The sequence below is a fragment of the Heterodontus francisci genome, chromosome 20, assembly GCF_036365525.1.
Source record: "Heterodontus francisci isolate sHetFra1 chromosome 20, sHetFra1.hap1, whole genome shotgun sequence".
Classification (NCBI taxonomy): Eukaryota; Metazoa; Chordata; class Chondrichthyes; order Heterodontiformes; family Heterodontidae; genus Heterodontus; species Heterodontus francisci.
This window is the reverse complement of record NC_090390.1, coordinates 47,893,153-47,910,090: the sequence shown is the minus strand read 5'-3', so window position 1 is coordinate 47,910,090 and position 16,938 is coordinate 47,893,153. Positions and strand designations below refer to the sequence as shown.

The 16,938-nt window shown below is 36.5% G+C and overlaps 1 protein-coding gene across 3 annotated transcripts in view; it reads right to left on the bottom strand.

Moving 5' to 3' along the window:
- Window positions 1–2,297: 2,297 nt before the first annotated feature.
- Window positions 2,298–16,938, bottom strand: part of ebf3a (EBF transcription factor 3a) — a 123,674-nt gene continuing 109,033 nt past the window's right edge. For 2 of the 3 annotated variants that reach the window (XM_068053342.1, XM_068053343.1), the window contains exons 12-16: window positions 12,229–12,294; window positions 10,400–10,577; window positions 6,027–6,215; window positions 5,411–5,608; window positions 2,298–3,650 (exon numbers count right to left, since the gene is read on the bottom strand). In XM_068053342.1, coding sequence (XP_067909443.1) covers window positions 3,619–3,650; window positions 5,411–5,608; window positions 6,027–6,215; window positions 10,400–10,577; window positions 12,229–12,294 — 663 coding nt within the window. In that variant the 3' untranslated portion in view covers window positions 2,298–3,618. The remainder of the gene's footprint in view (window positions 3,651–5,410; window positions 5,609–6,026; window positions 6,216–10,399; window positions 10,578–12,228; window positions 12,295–16,938) is intronic. The other variant, XM_068053344.1, reaches the window with a different exon arrangement.

Here is a 16,938-nt window from a genome sequence, read left to right as displayed (position 1 = left end):
TCTACTAATGTATGTTGAAAAGTAAATAAATGTAAATGTAGATGATCTGAAAAAGAACATTTCTAAAGGAAGGTATTATAAATGTTCCCATCAAGATGGAACCAACAAATGAAATATTTTGACATTTGCCTGACATGTATTTTATTACAGTTTTCCCATTATGTAAAGAGAAAACAGCTTTTGCTTCACCACACTTGACAAAGTATTACATGTTAGCATTGCTGAACACACATAAAATGTTTAATTTGCTCATTACTAGTATACGGATAATTTACTTATTATTGGTTTAACAGTCTTCATATTATAGCACCAAGTGACATTGCAACTGTGAAGCCTTAACCACTCAAGAACCAGAAAATGTAAGTTAAAAATAAACAGAGATTAAACTCCTGAGTTTTCCAAGGAGGGTACGATATTGGACTTTTGTGGTGTTTGAATTTACAGCAGTTGGTTTAAATTTCCCATGGAAAATGACGTTGATAATCTCAATGAAGTTAGGTCAGATATGAGGTCAACAAACTGATGTTTAAAAAATACCTGTAGCAGTGAGAGGTTTATTTCAATGCTGTAAACTAAACACTTTTTTAATGTTGGAATAGTTTTTGTAGTACATTTCTACCTGTTTTTATTATGTGTATTTAAAAATGCTCCAAACTTTATGCCAGTCTGTCTAAACATAGTCTTCACACTTTAGTAATTATTTGATAACTTTATTAGAACTAACTTGGATTCTTCTTTAGGTACAAGACAAGCCTTTGAGATCACAAAAAGTCCCTTCCGTAGGTCAAACCTATGTCCTAAATATATTTGCACTTGAATACAGAAACTGTATCTTCAAATTTAAATAAAACTGAAATTAAACTATTAAAGCTGTGTATGAAAAATTTAAAAGGTGCACAGAGCAATAGTACTGTTAAAAAAAACACTCAAGGTTCACGGAGACATGCATTATTTTAACCATTTGAAGAAAAAACCTTTAAAAAACATAATTAGAAAATGACCTCAATTGTTTTGCTGGTCTTCCTTATATTTATATAAGCACATTTTTTCAACACATATTCTGAGACCTCATATTAAATTACTGAAAAAGTAATTCACAGACAAGAAATACTTTAATTAAATATTGTGTAAAATGAACAGTTTTTATACAGTTAAATATCTGAAAAATGTACAGATAAAACAATCTTACTGTAATTTTCTTAACAGTTATTTCTACCATGTAGTGAAGCTATAAGATTGAAGACAAGGAAGCAATGAGTGCATTGACTAATTAATCTAAAACACAAAACCATACTGCAGTAATGATGAATCTTGCAATTTTTTTCCACATGTACATGACTTCCTTTTGGAACAAGATCCTCAGATATAAGAAAAATCTCTGAGACATTTCCATGTATGTCGTATGAAGCTATCACAGAGTAAATGTGTTGCACATTCAACACTTGTGATACATTTTATTTTACTTTCGAATTAAATAAAATAACTGTTACTAATGTGCATTTTGCCCAGAATGACAATATATGTTCCCCATTACGATTCGACCTCCAATGCTGCTGTAGTTTGCAAAGCATATTGCATGCTGCTTTAGCAAATCACACAGTACAATGCAAAGACACAAAAGTGGTCAAACAATTTACCTATTTCCTGCCTTTGCAAACAGATTGGGCACTGTCAGGCATGAAACATTGGAAAAGAAACTTCCACTTTCAGACACTGCAGTACAGGACTTCTATTCTGAGGACTTGCAGGGTACAACAGAGTGGAGGCTTGCAGGGGATTGGAGTAAGTGTTTGTACAAAGTTTGTGCTTTTTACACCATAGATCATCCTTGACAGCTGCAGCGATGATTATCAATTGTGGTGTAAACCAATGACAGAGTGGCACCAAAGTTACTGTCAAGAACTCCAATGTTAAGGCATCAGAGAAGTCTTTCTGTATTTAATTGTCATACGTTTAATCAAACATCAGTCTACCAGATGAACTGAAGTTTCCATTTTGACTTTAGGCCTCCAAATTTTTCCAGTAAATACATTTTTACTATGTGGCAAATTCATGGGTGGCAGCTAAAAATGAATATTACATTCTAAATAATTTACAACCACAAATTGGATCATCCTTCTGTGGCTGCTGCACATGCACTTTTTCTACTATTATTCATTACAGCCATGTGGCACAAACAATTTCTTTTGACTATACAACAACAGTTTTATTCAAAATTATTTGTTCAGATAACTTAAAAATTATATAAAAATAAACAATGAATTTGATTTTTCTCAAATAAAAAAATGGACGGAAGGTCTGAACAAATCAACAAATTCTGGTAGTAAAAATGAAACATATGGACAAAGCAATCTTATAAAATGAAATAGTTGAAGGCAAATATTCTTGGCTTAATGCTCCTTCGGCATCACAATACCTGGTCGTGACAAACAAATACATACAAGATAAAATAAAATGAAGGAAAGCAATATACAAAATTTTAAAGATAAATACAATATTTATATTGGTATGTTACAAAAAATTGCTCAGTGACTGTGTTTATGTGAAAGAAAGTGTAGCAATGAAGAATAGGACTATCTTATTCCTTACAAACTTCATAAGGAATAAAACCTCTCTCCTTAATATTAAGTGGATCTGAAAAATTCAAGACAAGTGTATAAATATTTAGCTACAACTTTGGCAAAATCACAAAATTCTACAATATTTTATAACCACATACAAAACACATTAGGGAGAAGGATCTAGAAGTCAAAGGACAACTTTCTGGTACAAGGAACATAGACTTCACAGTAGCCTAAGAATGCAATAGTATACAGTGCTAGCAAAAGTTGAAAAAACATTGCAGATCACACTTGTTTAACAGGAAGCTCTAGCAGTGGAAGTATATTCTTTACCAACAGACAGTAGCTTTTGTATCTCTGTCAGTGTGCTTGTTGAAGGCAAGAGAAGAATTTTTGCAATATCAAAGTTACAATTTCTAACTACAATAAGTTACAAAGTTCAGTTGTTTTAAGATGAATTTAAGCATGATAAATTTTCCCCTGGCCCTCCATAAGTCCCCATTTCTTAAATCATACATTTAGTCTTCTCCTTCCAGTTCAATGGCTTATACCTCCTTGGCCCCTTACTCAGCCCAACAAAAATTATTTCACATTATAGAGATACACAACCATTGTGAATCTAAATATAGTACTGAAAAATGTTCTGCTTGAGGAATATTTCAACAGTGTTTCATGATAATCAAAATGGTGCATCCACAAAGTTTCTCCCAACACATAGCAAGAACTAGACATAGCCAAGACGTCATCTGAAACTTTATACAAAATAGGCATTGCTTTTTTTGTTTCTTCAAGATAGAGAAATGTGAAAATATGAGAAAGTTCTGTTAATAAAATGAAATTGTTCATGAAGACTTAAGTTGCTTGTAGGTCGTTTCCTAATGGTTTGAGTAAATTCAGTGAGTAATAATGTATTTTTTGTTCTTAACAGTAGAAGAATCTGTTGTTTGTTTTCATTGTTGCTCATACTTTTTCTGATAGCATCTTCTGATGTAATGAACTTGTCCCCTGAAGTTCATCCTCGGAAGCTTGATTTTTCTCTAGGTAAACAAGTGTGGTCTTACATTGGTGGGACTACAAGTCCAGACATACCTAAAAGGGAAGAAACAGAAACTCTATTAGCAACTCATCAGCTCTAAAATAATTTAAGCTCTGAAATGCTAGTTGTGCCAGCAAGGTACTGAATTGAAATCCAAGCTTTGTTGTATGCAGCTGTTTAGTATGGCTCATGCAGGTCCAGACTAAAAAAAAACTGAAATGTACTTTTTAACAAGACATTCTACAAAGACTTCACTTTTAAAAGAGGAGCATTCTGACATTTTAGGTGAACAGCATACTGCCTACCACATGTGTGATATTTCTCTTAGCGTTTTGTTAATGGCAAACAGTGGTCCAGACTCCCTGGAGGCTGCCTCTGCTGACAGGTGAGAAACAACATGGTCAGTTCTGGTAACGTCAGACAGGACCAACTCACTCAGTAGTCAAGGACCAGACACTTCTCGGGTTCCTTAAATTGAAATCTTAGCAACCTTGCTTCTTTTCTCCCAGCACTTTGACTTTAGCTGGGGACCTCAATTTTTGCTTTCTGTTAATTGCATTTTATCATAACAACTGTGTTACCAGGCCAACGGCTGCCTGAGATCAAAAGTCTCCAATACCTCAAACTGCCATGCGTAATGCACAGAACACTTACGTTTCTTATTTTCTGCCAAATTGTTCATTTTTTAACCTTATGCCCTAGGCCTACAAACAAGACATGTCACTGATAATTAAGTCTTTTCATGGAACTATTAATAATATTGGAATGTGCATTTCTTCACATTTTGGGAGTACTGATTTAATTCAAGTTCATTTATGCCAGTGGTATCCATTATATTTAGTTCTCACAATTATGAATCAAAGTCAAAGAAAAGTTCATTAAAATAGCTAACAAAAGATCAAATGCTGTACTGGACTGTTAACATTCATGTATTCTTTATTTTTTCTCTTTATATTTTCAGTATAAATTGTCATTCGTTTACTTAACGTTTAAATAATATTTCTTGCTACTTTGGAAGTTGTTGAAAAACATCATTAGCAGATAATTTCATAGGAAATTATACTAAATTCGCATGTTGCCAGAAGAAGTCTGATCTATTTATTTGTTCAACATTTTTTGAAAGCTATTTCAGTTAGTAGAAAGTGGTTATTATAAGCAGGTGCTAGCCATACTTGCATCATAACTGCAAATGACTTAAACATGGAGACTGCACACAATTGCTAGCCTAGTGAAGGCAAATACCAGACTCCAAAGAATATCCAATTAACCTACAGATATTACTGACATAGGAGTCATTTTGCTTTCTGGATAATATTTAACAGATTCAAGGCTGTGCAGAAGTTTCAAGCCATGCCTAATTGCACTCTGAAGAACTTTTCGTGTCTATTGTGTAAATGCATGAAACAAGATCAAACTGCAGTGAAATGTGCGAAGTTCACCAATTTATTGGATTTCAAATGTCTCCTAAAGGGTACAAATACAGTATCAGGATACCAAAGCATTCGCTGCTTAACCATTTCTATAAAGATCCATCACATGCTTAGAGACGAAACAAAGAAAGCTGAAACTTTGACAAGGGCTATAGAAGCACACACACTCTGATTACAAAACAAAGTGCATCTGGCCGCAGTCCGGCTTCAAAATATTTTGTGTATGAATGGCTTCATTAGATAATCAAATAACCAGTGCAGACTATACAATTGCAGTAATTTTTGCTTTTCTCATTGGGAAAGATGTTGTGAATTTAATGTGTATTATTGTATGGGATGAGCATGCCTGAAGGTGGATCAGGAAATGAAGGATACTAGCTCACCTTGAAGTCCATTTCCATTTGCACTGGTGCAAGATGGTGGAGGAGAGGCTTGAGGCCTGACAACAGGAGCAAATGCACTCTTTTGTTTCACTGCAGAGATGACATTGGCAGGTGAGAATGAGAAAATGCCGTGTGTACTGCTACAGTTTGAAGGGAGGGTGACCGAAGAGGCTGCCATGGTAGGGCTTGACGGCACTACTGCAACAAAGCAAAAATAATCAGGCTGAGACTTCGGTTTGCACCATACACAAGTAGTAGAGAAGGCCTTTAAAACATTTTTAGATATATTACAAAAATTTAGAAATAAAAAAAGTGTCCCAGCTAGGCCACTCTCTGGATAATAGGCAAACTCTTTTGTGATGGACTTTTGTCATACACATACACAGCAAATGTATTTTAAATCGGTTATGGCTTGAAACCCATACATCTAAATGTTCAATGAAGTTTGAATTTATTAGTTACTTGTGTCCAGCCTCCAGAGTCACCCTTCCTTTTATCCAGCAGCTGACTTCTCACAAAAAAATAAAAATGTTACATTTTTAATGCAAGCATTTATACAATATATAACTGCACATGGAGCCACTGCTTATATATTAATAGTAAAGCAAACACTTACTGCCATAGGGAGAGTTGGCTGATGAACCGTTCAGAAATCCAGGAGAGCCTGGTACCCCCAGGTTGGTCATTGCAGCGTTACCATATCCATTCATGCTGTTGCTGACTGTGTTATAATTAGACTGCTGAGGGGTGCTGCTGGGAACATATCCACGTGGGGAGACGCTACTTGTGTTACGGCTGTACCCTACTGTAAAATGAAATTTACATTACAATACTTGAAAGATTCCTTTCAGAAATGCTATCAATCCTGGCACTGCTTTGTCAAACTTCATCGTGCCTTGCAAGAAGTTAAAGTAAATCTGTTGAAAGATTACTTTGGTTCTTGAAAGAAGTTTCCCATAAAACTATGACAAATGTTATGAGTGGATAAATGATACAGTTTACCTTTAAAACTGATGGACATGCATTTTTTAAATGAGACATTTTGATTTTAAAAAGTAAATCGTAGTGTAATGTTTCCACAATAAGATTGTATAAAGTTAATCCGAGCTTTTAGATTCATTTGCCATGATGAGTTACAATAAATGTTATATTAAAATATCAGGTTCAGTGGCTGAAGTTTTATGCTGTGCAGTTGACACTTTCTGATAAGCAGCAGAATTCCTTTTTCCTCATTGATACAGCATACAGAAGATTTTTTCAATCATGTGCTGTCAGCTGCTCTCACATTCAGCTATAGTAGTAATTATCAACAAGCCTGATTCACTGACTGAAGCAATAGCGAGAATGAACTTTTAGCCTTTGACGTGCCGCAAAATGCCACATCCAGCAAGAAGGAGCATGTTTATTACATTCATATAAGGTTTAAAATTCCATCTCAGTCATTTCTTCATTAAAGAGTATTATTTTGTAACACCTGCTTCAATAGTTGAAGTTATGAAACATAATCATATTATAATCATTATCATGTATAATTGTTATTTTCTGATCATCTCAGCAGATTATCAGTAGATAAACTTGCCATGATCATGCCACAATCACTAATTCTTCAATAAGGATTTCATCATGTATCAATAGCATGATACATCTTTCCTGCTGATGCCTACAACAATAAGTAAAAAGGGTTGAAATGAAAAACTGTAAAACCATATCATCAACTTCATGTAAATATTATAAACATAACTGATATATGTGAGTGATTTCCAGGTTTCAGGTGGTGGTTATAAAGCATAACAGTTAAATTACATCATCTGAATCCATTACAATATTATTATCTGATAATCACTCTCAGGTATCTACTATCATGTATTTATCATCATAATTTTGCCAATTGTGTTACATACACACTTAGCTCTTAAATCAATTTAGAAACTAAGGATAAATTATATATCATTTCAATTTGGGGACCTTGTACAACAAAATAGATCAATTAATATTACTCAGGATACAAAAGTATTGCACAGTTACTAATTAACTTCCATTAAATATCTTGATCACCGATATTACTACACAATATCATTTAACCATTGAACCCCAACAATGAATGGTATCAGAAATGTAGGACTTCATTTACATGGAGAAACTAGAGAAGCTGGAATTGTTTTCCTTAGAACAGAGAAAGTTAAGGGAAGATTTAATAGAGGTGTTCAAAATCATGAAGGTTTTTGATAGCGTAAATAAGGAGAAACAGTTTCCAGTGGCAGAAGGGTCAGCAACCAAAGGACACAGATTAATTGGCAAAAGAAACAGAGGTGAGATGAGGAGAATTTCTTTATGCAGGAAGTTCTTATGATCTGGAATGCACTGCCTGAAAGGGTGGAGGAAGCAGATTCATTAATAGTCTGCAAAAGGGAATTGGATAAACACTACAAGGTGAAAAATTTGCAGGGCTATGCGAAAAAGGGAGAAATGGGACTGGATGCTTGGCTGTTTTTGAGTGATGGCTCAGGCACTAGAGGCTGAGGGGCCTCCTTCAGTATCATTCTATGATTGTACAAATAGAGGACATGAAACTGCCCTCAGCAACAAAAAAAAAGGTTTTCCAAATTTTTTGGTCATCTTGAGAATCCCCTTCGCATAAGAGAAACTAAAATCAATGCTAATCAAGTCAAATGTATGAGAGCATTGAGCTATGAGTGAACATGAAGTTATAGATCCAAGACTGGTCAGGTAGGCAGAAAAGTGGCAAATGGAATTCAACCCGGAGAAGTGTGAGATGATGCATTTGGGAAAGTCAAACAAGGCAAAGGAATACACGATTAATGGGAGAATCCTGAGAGGTGTAGAGGAAGTGACGGACGTTGGAGTGAATGTCCACAGATCCCTCAAGGTAGCAGGACAGATCGATAAGGTGGTTAAGAAGGTATTTGGAATCCTTTCCTTTATTAACCGAGGTATAGAATATAAAAGCAGGTTATGCTGGAACTGTATAAATCATTAGTTAGGCCACAACTTGAGTGATGTGTGCAGTTCTGGTCACCTCATTACAGAAAGGATGTAATTGCACTAGAGTGGGTAAGAGGAGATTTACCAGGATGTTGCCAGGACTGAAAAAAATGCAGCTATGAGGAAAGATTGGATAGGCTGGATTTGTTCTCCTTGAAATAGAGAAAGCTGAAGGGAGATTTGATTGAGATGTACAAAACAGTGAGGGGCCTGGAGAGAGTGGACAGGATGCTGAATTAAGGAAGGTAAGCCTGCGTTTTAATGATGTAGCCTGGTGGGTATTCAACAAACAAACACATAGAGCTCAGTGACTAAGGGGCATAGATTTTAAGTAATTGGTAGAAAAATTAGAGGGGAGATGAGGGTGGGAGGTGTCTGGAACTCACTTCCTGTAAGGGTAGTAGAGGCAGAAACCCTCAATCCATTTAAAAAGTATCTGGATATGCACCTCACGTGCCGTAACCTGCAGGGCTACGGACCAAAGGCTGTTAAGTGTGATTAGGCTGGGTAATTTCAACCGGCATAGACACGTTGGGCCAAGTGGCCTCTTTCTGTGCTGTAAGCTTTCTATGATTTTATGACTTGTTATAAAGAGAGGATAACTCAAGAGAGGATAACAGTAGAGAGAACCATGCATTACATTTTGACATAGTAGAGAAAATCTACGTTTCACTTTTTCTTTGAAGGTCATAAAGCTACAACCTCAGTGTTACTCTGAAATTCATTGCTATAATGTTATATTGTGTTCATATAAACATGAATTTAGAGAGTTTATGCAAAAGATATTTTTAGGATGCTGTTCATGCACTTCTTGGAAAGGAAAAGAAGCAGCTCACATAATGGCTGAATTTTCGCTTCGGGGGTGGGAAACAGGAGTCAGGACTATTTCCGGATCCCAAACCCCCTTCCTCCAGGAGGAAACAATCACTGGCTTGGGATTTTCCCTTAATTGGCATGGAGACAAGTTCCCAGACCAATTAACGGTGGCAGGCAGGCTTTCAAAGCTAGAAGGCCAACAAGAAGCCTTCCAGCTTGAGAGGAGCAGCAGGCTGCAGTAAAGGGTAAGTAATTGAGAGAGCACCTCAATATGAAGATCCATCTCACCAACTACAGAGTAGTCTTTTGCTGCATCCCCACCCAGGCAGGCAGGGAGGATCTGTAGACCTGACTGAAGTGTTGGCACCCCAGCCTGCCACTGGGCGCCCACCTCCAGGCAGTTGAACTGTCCCCCTTTGCATTAGGAAACTCATTGCCCTTAACAAGGTTCTTAGTGAGCCTAATTGGCTACCCGCGTTGTGGGGGTGGGTAGCCCTGCCAGGTCTGGAACCACCCTCGGCCCTCAGTGGAGCCCATAAATTCTGCCCAACCTGTTGAGCATTAAAGTGTTCCACATACTTGTACTCACTTTGTCATTCATAAACAACTTAAATGTTCAGAAGAAAATCAATATTTTCTGTGAACACAAAAGTTATTCCAGTCGTGAAGAAACACTGATAACTCTTACATGATATCATCATTTGTGAGCTAGCAGAGTTCCAAACCTATAGAATAAATTCTGTGTTTAAGTTTCCCATTCATATCTTACCTTTAATGTTAAATTATATCATATATTATTGTTTTTCTGTTCTCTCATTGATTTGGATTGTTAAACACATTTTAAATTCATGCCTGTTTTGCATAATGACCAATTAAAAGAACATTTTCTCTGCTTCCAAAACAATAAGAAGAAAGAACAGATGTATAACTATTTGAAGCAGCAGCATAGTATTTTATGTAAGCACTTTATGGCAGGCCGTGTAATTCACTACCATGCCAAGTAAACAGGGGGGGATCCAGTAGCAGTGTCAAACAACAACCAAGGAGATTAATTAGGTAAAGGGCTTTGAAGTATTACTGAGGTCTCTAAAGTCAATGTTGGACAGGACTTGTTAGACACTGAAGGGAAAACGGCTGTTGTAAGGACTTATCTCCAGCACGCTAACATACCTTGGTCATTACCCTGTGATGACTCTGACACATTGACTGCTAGCTGGCTGCTGAAAGAATTCACTCCCATCATACCACTGTGAGCTGGGGTGTTGCCGAGAGTAGGAAGCTGGTTGTGATTACGTGGCACGCTGTACAGAGCTTCAGCAATATCAGCTGCCCGTTTGAGAATTATCTCCTGGAAATTAGATTGAATATTAGACTCACACATAACAGCGACTTACTTCAAACATAATAAGGAAAAATTATGCAGCTTACATTTCAAAGATAAAAATATTTTTTATTTATGGTTCATTGCACAGCATCTTTTGATGATTTATACTGAATGTATTTGACTACTATCATGGTGATTTTCTTATAAACTAGTGCAAAGCATAACTGTACTTCACAATGGGCTCAAAACTAATCTCTAAGCACGAGTTGTCTCGGCAAAAGGAACTGGCTGTGAAAAACAAATGAACGGTTTAGCTCTGCCCTGAAAGCAAGGCATTATATCAAGCTGCCCGGCAGCTGGATGTTCAAAATAACAAACAAAAGAAAATATTGTGAAATCCTCTTATATGACAACTTTAAATTTACATATGTACAGTTGAGGCAATATATTACAATTTACAAAGTGCACATATAAACAAACTATTATAACAAAACTAGAAGCAATAATTATTAGTCAGACCCTCGTAATAATTTATTTGTAACAGATCATTTTATTTATTTTCTAACATGATGATATTTCTTTGTATGTAATCACAAAAGTCGGATCAGGAATGCTACAGTTTGATGTTGCAATTTAAAGCTATATACATGATTTGAATACTGCAGGCTATTGAAACTGATTTTCTTACATAGCAACAGATATTACCTATGAAATACACACAAACTTTCTTGCACAAACTGTGTATTTGCATCCAGGCATTTAAATTATAGCAAACTAGAATGCTATGAAATGGGGAGGATTTACCTCCCCCCACCCACCCCCCCCACCACCACCACCCCGCCCCAATTTTAAAAAATTGTGCATAACTGGATTTCACGATATTATATTTGGCTTATACAAGTTTTTTAAACAAATATATGGTTAATATTTCTTGTCTGTTTTGACTATAAAACAATCTGGTAAAGAATCCATCTATGGGACTTCTGGGATAGAGGCTTATCCTTTAACCGGTTACGGTTTCCATCAAAGGCCAAACACTTCATTTTACTTTGTAATATGAGGCCTAATTATAGTAAAGTTGACTTATTTGAATGCCCAATGTATAACATACTCATTAATATTTCCTTATATTGCCCAGTTAAGCAGAAGTTGATACCGTTGTAGTACCATCATATCTTAGTTTTTATTCATTCATGGGATGTGGGCATCGCTGGCTAGGCCAGCATTTATTGCCCATCCCTAACTGCCCTTGAGAAGGTGAGCTGCCTTCCTGAACCACTGCAGTCCATGTGGGGTAGGTACACCCACAGCGCTGTTAGGAAGGGAGTTCCAAGATTTTGACCCAGCGACAGTGAAGGCTCAATATCACTTCAGCCAGGACTGAATCGTCTCTTTAATTCACATTCAGGAACGAAATTATTCTTTTCAAATTGTAACTACATACACACATGTATATATAAAAAGAATAACATGTTTAGGAATATGCATTGCAGCAGTAACACGCCAAGGATTTAGATAATGTGAATAAACTACCAAAGCTTCACTTTGATGCATTATGAAGTAATTTGGGTCTCTTGATGTATTACAGCCTTGTAGCAAACTCATAGTTAAGCTATCCTATATTAACTGCTGAATTATTCATCTCCTTACAACATGTTGCTTATTCTCAACTTACCTGGTTGTTGTGTGGCATTCCATATAGGGCCTCTACTAAATCAGCTGCTCTCTTCAGTAATACTTCCTAAAGCAAATCAAATGTGAAATAAAATTGGTCAGTGAAAGTATAATACATTGATAGCTCCAATTTATCTTTGCAAGCCCAATAGAAAGACCCAAAGTGACACTTACAATCAGAAAAATGTCTCTCAAATTAAGAACTGTAAACAAGACAGTTCAAATTCACTAATGTAGCTATTTTGAAACACATCTCAATAGGACTACCTCCTGTTACATGCTTTAGTCTCCAGCTAAGATGCAGAATTAAGGAAAGGTAAGCCTGAGTTTTAATGATGTAGCCTTGTGGGTATTTAACAAACAAACACATAGTAGATATGAAAGGTACAGGCATCACATCTGGCTGCTAATTCCTAGACTTTAGTAGTGAAGAACAATGAGCAATTTTCCATATCTTAATTAAACTGGCTGAGTCTTCAAAGACAACATCTCACCCCTAATTCATGCCCCAAATTTGCAAGAGGGTTCAATGCTTATTCCTCTTTATTCTGAACAATGAAGTGAATTAACTTAGGTTAATCTAGTTCTTTCATAATGACATTAAGAAATTTTTCAATTAACCTCTTTGACTGCATGTTGTAAAGGACTTCATAAATGACTTCACATCCAGAGATTGTAGAGTACTTATGCCTGAGGGTATGGATGAACTGAATTTTGTCTTATCCCTGTCTGAATTCCTCTTTTTAGTTTTACAGTTGCTTGGACTAATTCACAATTTAACTCTTTTAATGAAGAAAACATGTTATGTACAATTTTACACTTTCATTGTTCTATGAAAAACAAACTGCCATGACCAAATAATAGCTTTTCCAATTAAAGGTTTACATTAATATAAGACAAAAATTGACCTTTTGGGAAATAGTACAAGAGCTGTCTCTGGTGCTGATATTTTGTAATAGTTTGCAAAAGATTAAAATAAATTCTTTGTTTTAACCTTTTCATGTAAATAGACTTCTGCTGACTGAAATAAAAATAATACACTAGGTGCCTTCTATCATCAAATTTATACTAGCATTTCAAAGGACAATGTGTGTGTTTGTAGCACTAACCATGGCTCAATGTGTCTTTCATCTCTAAGAGCAGACCCATCCTTTATTTATCAAGATTAATCACTGTAGGCATCACTTCTTGCGCATGCCATACGTTTATAGGAACAGCATTTAATATAGAAAGTTACCGGATGGATGGCTCGTACAATGGGCATTTACCTCTGAAATTGGTGTCTATGCTTGATGTTGCATGCATCTAGTTTGCATACAAATAAAGAATTATACTTGTCATGAAGCAGGTACAATCAATGAAAGGCACAGCTGTCTTAATCAGGTTTCATCAGCAAGAGCAGCTCTCTCTGAGCAAGATAAAGTGTTTTTCAGAGGTGTTAATAATTACTCATAATCTCTCCTATCATATTGCAAGATTTTTACATGCTTTTCAATTTTAAGCAACGATTAAAGCAATTAAGATGGGTACATTTACCAGCTATTTTTCATTCCCAGAAAATATCCTACACCTACTTGTCCATATGGTACTTCGCAACTGGAACATAAGGATAGTTTAGGAAAATTATGTGCACTCTCATCACTAATCTGTCTATTACTGGATAGTATCTTAACTAATGAACCCTACTTCCAGCACTGCTCTTGAGAGGTAGTGCAGTCATATTACAGACAGACAAAAAGTGGAACCCAATCAGTCAAGGATATTCTGAACAAGTTTGTTTTGCAACAATATGCCTAGCTGATGCACACAGCCTCATGCTGTGAATACGATTAGTGGGGAATGGTGGCTGAAAAGCATTTCAATGGAAATTTCTAAACCTTAGCCATAAGTGTAATTGGCTGCTTTTCAATAGGACATAACAGACTTCAAGTTAAATGGAAACTATTAAACCTCAAATGATTTCAGCAGTTGTTTCACAATGAGTGTACAATTTTATTATTGTGAGCATTCATACTTGTACTCTGGCCTGAAACAGTTCGAATATACATGATTATTCACATGCCCGATCACCTAGAATAGCATATATCATCACAGTTAAAAAAGGTAACCAAGGTGATGTTGCTGCAGGTGCTAATGTCATTATAAAACTGTAAAGCAATTATTCTGTTAGTTCTTGCCTCAGGTTATGAATACAATGAAGAGTGTAGAACCATTAGATGTAGCTACTTCAAAAACGCAAGGAATGAAGATGAATTTTAATGCTTGGGTAATTGCTCAACATGGATGCATTCCAAATAAATTTTTGTATATTAGACAAAGGAAAACATAATAGACTTGTGTTTGCCCCTAGAAATATGGAGGGGGGGGGGGGGTGGTAAGATGAAATGCGTTCATTAATTATGCTGGAAAAATCATCTTTTGCTTACTCACTTTAGATTAAATATAATTTGTCAAGGCAGACTAGAAGACATAATTTATTTTACTATTGTCTGCCTGTTAAAATATTGCATCTTGTAGACCTAAATTATGCAATCTTAAAACAAGCCGTAAGAAGAATGAGAATTCTTTTGGCTCTGTTCACTTAAAAGCTCCACCTTTCAATCTTTGTTTTTAGCACATGAATGCCTTTTCTTATTGCTTTGTTTTCACTGGATTTGTGTATAACATTTGCCTATTTGTGCCACTCCCATAGGGTCAGTCAGCTCATTTTTGATGTTGTCTAAAATTAGGAGGTAAACTTCAATTCAGCCCAACTTCTTGTCACTATAGCAACATTATTAGTGTATGTCCAAAGCAATACATGCAGAAAGTATTGGCTTTCTGTCGCAGTACAATTATCCGTCAAACCACGTGCATTACGGATCTTCAAAAAAATTGCTGAAAAAAAATCAATATTGTGGTAATATTATCAACTCCAGGGTGAAGTCATGGTGGAAGGAGCTCTCTCCACTGCTCAGCATTATTGAGATACACAATTCACATTCTCAGAACTGTATCTCTTATTTCGATTATTTTACACTGTTTGTAATGTTTAGTGGTGATTTTTTTTTTATCCTAGTTCTTGTTTCATTTAAAATATACGTTGGGGCCAATTGCTATTTTACTTGGAAGCTGCTATGACCCTTGCAAACCAACCTCAGACGGCTGGCTTAACAATGATGAATCGCTTGGCAGTTTAATTTACATGCCGCTGAACTCCACATTTGGGTCCATTAGAACAAAATCAAATATTTATGTTGTTTATTGAAACTGCTAGATTTCATCTTATCCAGTGATCGTTTTGTGTGAAGCCTGAACAATACTGTTTCACCTGAATTAAAAGAGCTAAGTAATGCAGCACTTGTGGGTGTACGCTAACTGGCCTGTCATGTTCTAAGCCTGTAAAAAATACACATGCTAAATCTTGCGACAAGCTTTACTAGTGCTAGGAGAAATAATTTACCCCTTTGTTTTTGATCAGCCACATAGCAGTTTGTCAAATTACAAAACAGAAAATGTGATGTACCAGTACAGATGTTGAAAAGCATTCAAATTATTTTCAATCAGCACATACAGGTAAAGTTTGCAAGGATGGAATTCCAACTTTTTTCTCAATATTAACATTATAGAATGTACCTGTCTTTTTTTTTAAAAAAGGGTAGTAAACAAATTACCGAAACAAAATACTGTGGATGCTGGAAATCTGAAATAAAACAGAAAATGCTGGAAATACTCAGCAGGCCACATCTGTGGCGAGAGAAACAGAGTTAACGTTTCAGGCCTGTGACCTTTCACGAATGGACATCAACCTGAAATGTTAACTCTGTTTTTCTCTCCACAGATGCTGCCTGGCCTGCTGAGTATTTCCAGCATTTTCTATTTTGAAATTATTTAGATTTTATGTGGGACTGATTATGTTCCAAAATGCTACTATAGGTTCATGCTGAACAGGGATGCCTGGAAAGTCAAAGCTTTTGAAAAAAACTTCTTGCCATTTCTATTAAATGTCAAAAGTGCCCTTGGTGCAATGCCTGCAGCAATTCATAATAAACTGATCAGTCATAACACTGCAATGGTTTATGTTTGAAAAACGGAAATATATGTTGTTTTATTAATTCTGAATATTCATAAATTGTATCAAATAAAAATGAAAATTGTAAATTACGCTTAACTTTCATGCTGTACATGAAAATGAAAAAGCTTTGGGCTGAATTTTCTTTTCCTGCCGCTGGCAGTGGCGGTAGGCAAAAAAAAGGCGGCTCGCAAGCATGGGTCGCGTACTACCATGCCGCTGTAATCAAGCGCATGGTGGCTCATTTAACAATGCAGGGCGGACTGCACACCACCCCCCCCCCCCCCCATTACGTGGCAGGGACGGCCTCAGTGACGCCGTGAACAGCGTCAGCTGCCTCTGTGCAGGCGCTGGCGCCAATTTTAAAGGGCTGCCAGACCTGCCACAAAAACTGCACAGTTGAACACCGTACACCCCCTCCCTCACTACACCACAAATAAATTCTCCCCCATTCCCCCCACCCCGCCCAAAACACTTAAATTGCAGAGTTTCCCTTCCCCCCCCCCCCCCCACAAACACTCTAAAAATCCTACTTTCCCTCCTTCCGCACTTTGCTGGCATCAGCTTTCCCTGGACGGGAAAGTATAGGTGCGTGATTGCAGCCCATTGCATGGAAGATCCCGGACAGCCGGTAAGATTGCAGGGCATTGTATGAAAATG